This window comes from Crinia signifera, chromosome 6 (genome assembly GCF_055691185.1).
Source record: "Crinia signifera chromosome 6, ASM5569118v1, whole genome shotgun sequence".
In the NCBI taxonomy this organism is placed as follows: Eukaryota; Metazoa; Chordata; class Amphibia; order Anura; family Myobatrachidae; genus Crinia; species Crinia signifera.
This window is the reverse complement of record NC_139222.1, coordinates 191,570,643-191,576,642: the sequence shown is the minus strand read 5'-3', so window position 1 is coordinate 191,576,642 and position 6,000 is coordinate 191,570,643. Positions and strand designations below refer to the sequence as shown.

At 49.2% G+C, this 6,000-nt stretch overlaps 1 protein-coding gene across 2 annotated transcripts in view; it reads left to right on the top strand.

Annotated features, from left to right (window-relative positions):
* Nucleotides 1-5,080: 5,080 nt before the first annotated feature.
* Nucleotides 5,081-6,000, top strand: part of NPFFR1 (neuropeptide FF receptor 1) — a 254,087-nt gene continuing 253,167 nt past the window's right edge. Inside the window, exon 1 of one of the 2 annotated variants that reach the window (XM_083148472.1) lies at nucleotides 5,081-5,764. In XM_083148472.1, coding sequence (XP_083004598.1) covers nucleotides 5,533-5,764 — 232 coding nt within the window. In that variant the 5' untranslated portion in view covers nucleotides 5,081-5,532. The remainder of the gene's footprint in view (nucleotides 5,765-6,000) is intronic. The other variant, XM_083148475.1, reaches the window with a different exon arrangement.

The window sequence follows — 6,000 nt, the reverse complement described above, 5'->3', positions numbered from 1 at the left end:
CCCCAACAGCATCAGCATTGGGGGCCAGGGATCTAAAGCGCTCCCATTGGAAGCGCGACAGCGCATCAGCCACTTCGTTTTGCACGCCAGGAACATGCTTAGCTTTAAACAGAATGTTATAGCGCAAGCATTGCAAGGTTAGCTGCGACAGAACTCGCAAAACAAGGAGTGATTTGGCCTTCTGGTTATTAATGGCATGAACCACGCTATAGTTGTCACACCAGAATAGCACATTGCGGTAAGCCAAACGCCTGCCCCAAACCTCCATAGCAACCATAATTGGGAAGAGTTCTAAAGAAAGCATGTCCATGTTTAGGCCTTCCTGAACCCAACCTTCTGGCCAAGCCTGAGCACACCAGCTTCCATTCAAGAAACAACCAAAGCCGGTGGAACCAGCCGCATCAGTAAAGAGCTGGAGTCTGGAGCTGTCAACAACCGGGACCAGCCAAATGCGTATACCGTTAAAGTCCTCCAAAAAGGTGGACCATACCGCTAGGTCACGCCTAATTTCTGCGGACAAACGCACAAAGTGATGTGGTCTGGCCACCCCGGCCGTCGCCCGCTCCATCCTGCGGCAAAACAGCCTGCCCATGGGTATCACTCGGCACGCAAAGTTCAGCTGGCCCAAAAGTGACTGGGCCTGGCGTAATGTTACCTTGCGCGCCGAGTGAAAACATGCAATTGTCTTCTTCAACTTAGCTACCTTATCCTGCGGGAGGCTGCAATGTCCCAGCCCCGAGTCGATCTGGATCCCCAGAAAAGACAAACAGGTGACCGGACCTTCGGTCTTTTCTTCTGCGATTGGGACGCCAAATTGCAAAAACAGACCACGAACGGCGGACAGAAGGTCCGCGCACTGCTCGCTGTCTGCTGGGCCGACACAAAGGAAATCATCCAGGTAATGAGTGATCCCGCTCACCCCTGCATGCCTCTCCACACACCAATGCAAAAAGGTACTGAACCTCTCAAAGAAGGCACAGGATACAGAACACCCCATCGGCAAACACTTGTCAATGAAGTATTCCTCTCCAATGCGGAAGCCCATGTACCTGAATGCATCGGGGTGCAGTGGTAGGAGCCGGAAGGCTGACTCGACATCTATTTTCGGCATCAAAGCCCCTCTTCCGATTGAACCATTTCCAGTGCGTCATCAAATGACTGGTAATTCACGGAGCAGCATTCAAATGGGATGGCATCATTCACAGAAAACCCCGCAGGATAAGACAAATGCTGGATTAGCCTGTATTTGCCAGGTACCTTTTTGGGTACCACACCCACCGGCGAAATAATCATATTCGCCAATGAGGGAGCCCGAAAAGGACCAGCCATTCTTCCCAACCTCACTTCCTTCTCCACTTTTTCTCTCAAAACAACAGCCAAAGAACGACCAGACTGTAAATTGCTAAAAGAACCACCCAACACTTCACCATGTATCGGTAGGTGAAAACCTTCCTTAAAACCCCTAGACAGGAACTCAGCAACCTCCCTGTCCGGATATAGTCGAAGCCATGGGCCCATGGCCCCAACCCGGACCGGTGTTGGTGCTCTAGCGAGCGGGGGCGGCTGCAGAGTTTCTAGGGGCCGCCGGGGTGATGGCCCCTCTACCGGGGCGGCCTCCTCGAAAGCAACTCGAGGATGGGTGATTACCTGAGCAGTTAATGCAGATATGTTTGTATCTGCAGCGCTGCCCTAGGTTGCAAGAGGAATTGTTGAACGCATAACACTTCCCTCTTGCAGACCCTGGTGTAAAAGTCCTACCCCCCTGGGGAAAACGCCTCGCAGCGGGAGCCTCTGTAATGGCTCGCTGTGATACTGGGGGCACGGAAGGGGGAGGGGGAGCCGAGCGGGTACCTTTAAGCCCCTCAGTGTGTGTCCTGGCTACGTCCATCCACACCTCCACATCCTTGCATCCAAAATCAATAATATGCAAGCAGTCCTGCTTGCGCCTGAACTGCTCGTCATATGTTCGCCAAGCCACTATGCCATACTTTCTGTATATATCATGTACCATATGAATATACCTGATGATATTCATTTGTTCACCAGGCCTATCCTCTAGATAACAGGCGGCAAACACACAAAATCCCGACAGCCAATTATCATAAGACCTAAAAGCCTCTAACCCCATGCCTCCTTTTTCCTTGGCCGCCTTGTACGCCTTTTTGGCCTCATCAGTCAGGCAGAAAAGGTCCACAAAGTCGCCCTTCTCAATTTTTGTCCTACAGCTCTCTCTCAATCCTCTTAGCACAGCAGTATAGTCACAGTGCACCATACCCGGGAGGTTCCTCCTCTTTCGCTCCCTCCTAGACAAGGATGCCCTTCTTTTGCGTTTACTACTGCGGGAGTGTCTACCAGCCTCCCTCTTTGCATACCTGGCCGCCCTCTTACGAGCTTTGGCCTTGCTACCCGTATCAGAACCCCCTGCCGAAGAGGAGGATGAGGAGGAAGAGTGACGGGTAGAGTCTGAATGCCCTGAACCAGAATCATCACTAGGTGCATTGTCCCCGTCTGTTGAGGCCTCACCTGACGAATCTAACTCCTCCTCCCAAGTGTCATCATCATCATCATCATCGTCATCAATACCTGCTTTTTCGTCGTCCCATTCTGCCTCCTGCTCTTCTGCATTTGTTGAGACATGGGGAGGGGGACCGGGGGACCGCGCGGGCATACGCCTGGGTCTAGCAGCCGGCCTATCACTGCTGCCACCGGGATACTGCTCCTCAATGTGCCCTGCTGGCCCTGAACCCCCAAAGGCTCTAACAAATTCAGAGCAGCCAGGTATGGGCTCTCTGCTCCGCCCCCTTGATGACCGTCCACTACTGCCTGCGCCACCTGATCCACCGGGTACCCCTTCAACTAGTGGTGCCAGCGCCCCAGCCATAGATGACAGGGCCGCTGACAGCAATGCAGGGTCAAATGCAGGAGTTGCAGCGCCGGACCCGCAAGCCATCCTGGGTGCTGTATTAGCCCCATGGCGGCCACCGTGAGCAGACAGCCGCCTCCCGCGTGACACCCCCTCATCCATGCCAGCAGCGTCACCCTGACTAACATTGGTGTTCGCAGCCTGTCTCTCCCATGAGGGTCTGTACCTGTACATGGGTTTTTAGGGTCAGGAGCGGGAACACTATCAGCCATAGCCTCAGGGACCAGTATTTCCTGAGCTCTTCTGCTGCTATTGCCTCTCCTCACACCCGCCTGGAAGTGAACCCGCCCCCTTGCGCGCCCCGGCCTGTCCGCCATTACCTGGCGCCTTGTAGCGCTCCCAGCACCTCTCACAACTAATGGCGGCCGACCGCTGCCACCAGAGGCAGGTACAGAGCCGCGGCCTACATCACCTGCACTCCCGCGGCGAGCGCGTCCAGAAGAGGAACGCCCGCCGCGTCACGTCATACCCCTGCGTCCGACCGCGCTACCCAGGGCCGCAGGCCTCACTCAAGCCACCCCCCGAGCCGGACCAGCACGGTTAGTGCGCCCGGCTCGGGAAGCACCCGCAGTAGCCCACTGAGCCCCAGAGCCAGCAGCCGGCGCCGGAGGCTGACAAGATATTACAGGTATGTCAGCGCCAGCTAGGCCTGAATCCTCCTCAGCAGCAAAACGGGCAGGGGGCCTAATGGCGCGTCTGGGGCGGCGGGGCACACTTCTGGGCATTGTGAATAATAGATATGCGACAACCTGCAATACACAGCTGCACAATAACTATATGCAGCAACTAGACCTCACAGCAAAAAATTTTTACCTAAAAAAACCTATGTAAAGCTAAAGGGGAAGCAGAGCGCAGGGGCACACAGCTACTCACAGAAACTTCACAGGAGAAAGAGAAAAGCTCCTCCCACTCCTGCACTATTATCTCAGCTAACAGGCCAAACCTGATGCCCCTTATTGGTTACACCGAGTCACATGCTGACCAAAGGTACACACCCAGCCTTGTCTGTTTAATACACTCCATGTCTATGCAGCCATTCTGTTGCACTATTTGATACAATGGGGGAAATGTAATAGCGTGAGAGATTCAGAAAGTGAGAGATTTGGTAAGAAATCTCGTTTTTTTAAAGAGGCAATCATTTACACTGCAATACCAGTTTGACGTGAAGTGTAAATGATTGCCGCTTTAAAAAACCTGGAGATTTCTTACCAAATCTCTCACTTTCTGAATCTCTCATCCTATTAAAACTCACCCATTATGTCAAAATCGCATGATTTTAGAGGTTTTTATAAAAAAAAAAAACACATCTCTAATAAAAATGAAAAAAAAGTCCATGATGTTCCATTTGTCTGTAGAAATGATGGTCCTCATTCAAAGATGGATGCAGTGCACATTGCTGCTGCTTCTTTGGATTCCCCAAACAATGACAGGATATGGTTTAGAGAGCACAGTGGGCAGCGATGCAGGACCTCTACTACACATTAGAGAAATGACAGCAGCTTCTTCAGTGTGTTATGTTTTGTCCAATAGAAAATCAGCAGGAAGTGGTAATTGATTTTTGTTCAATTTTGATGTCTATTTGTAATTTTGATGTCTATTTGTAGCCAGTATTTAATGGAACTGACGATATCGACTGACTTCAAATTAAATAATTAGTTAACATTGACACTGTTGAAAATTTACCTTAAATGAACTGTTCGTTAATACGGAATTTTGACCCTGAAATTTTGTCAGTGTTGATCAGTTTGGCTCATGTGTGTGTTTACATGTGCATTCAGGGGTAGAGATGCTGCAGCTGCTCAATTTACAGCATTTATCCACAACATGCTGCAAATGGAAAAGCAAGTTAAGTAAATAAGCAAATGCATACAGAATACTGTGCACATTACACTGAAGGTAAAAAATAAGATTTGGGTTGCAGGTGTCAATGGAGAAAAATAAGTTTCAATCAAACACATAGCTTGCCAATATACTGTTATCACAAGTAGTGAATTGCAGTAGATGAAAACTCAATATACATTGAGCATTGGAACTGTTAAAAGTACACCTGCATTACTGAATGGCATTTACCTGCCAATGAGAAAATTGCTCATGTAATATGCATGATGCATATAATAAAGTAATTCATTTTGTGTAAAGTACACGTAGCATCAGGACCCATGCAACAGCCAAGCAGCCAGCAGACCCCAGTCTCTTCAGGAGGTTGCTGCTACTGTAGCTCTGCATTGACGTTGGTGACTCAGACAGCCTAATGAAGGGAGGAAATACGGAGCTGTGAATAAGGTGGGGAGGGAGATGCAATGCCACAGACCACTGACTCCTCTCTCTCTCTCCCTCTCTCACTGGCAGATAGAGTAGCAGGAGGCTGTATGTGAGCAATTTCATCAACTGCTCATTATCTCTGTCAATGATTAAGTAAAGAAAGCTGCCTCCTGGATATACTATAGGCTGTGTCCAATGGATGAATGACTGATTAATGCACAGCTTATCTCAATGATGCATTAATAGAGTGCAGCTAATATGTACAATTGCTGCTATTTCATTTTTATCGATGCAAGCAGGAAACTTTACAAAGACTTTGAAAGCACCGTGCTTAGTGTGACAACCAGATGCAGACAAGGTTAATAATAGTCTTTGACTTGAGTTCCTGGACATCAGATCAGTGCAGACAAGTGAATGATAAGCGTCAGTGTGATCGTTACAGGGACTCGCAGCCCTATCATTTGTGGAATCTGCAGTTACTGCGGGAATCTACATACCAGGGATCTACAAAGGGGAGATCTCCTCTCAAGGACTGCAGCCAGGGACTCCACCTGCTGGCATTAACAGGCACAATGGAAGGTGAGTTCATAGTTATTTATTATTATAAATTGTTGTATTCTCATGTCTTATAGTAAAGTACAGCAGGGGCACATTGTGCAGTAAGTATGGCGAGAGAGAGAGCTTAGTTTGTTATTGTCTGCCAATAAATGACTGTAGAGATGTGGTATTATCCCAGCTTCTGGTATTCCAATTGTTGTACAGTAGTTTCATTTATCCCCAAAACACATTGGATCCTTCCCAAAGGATCAGTCTTG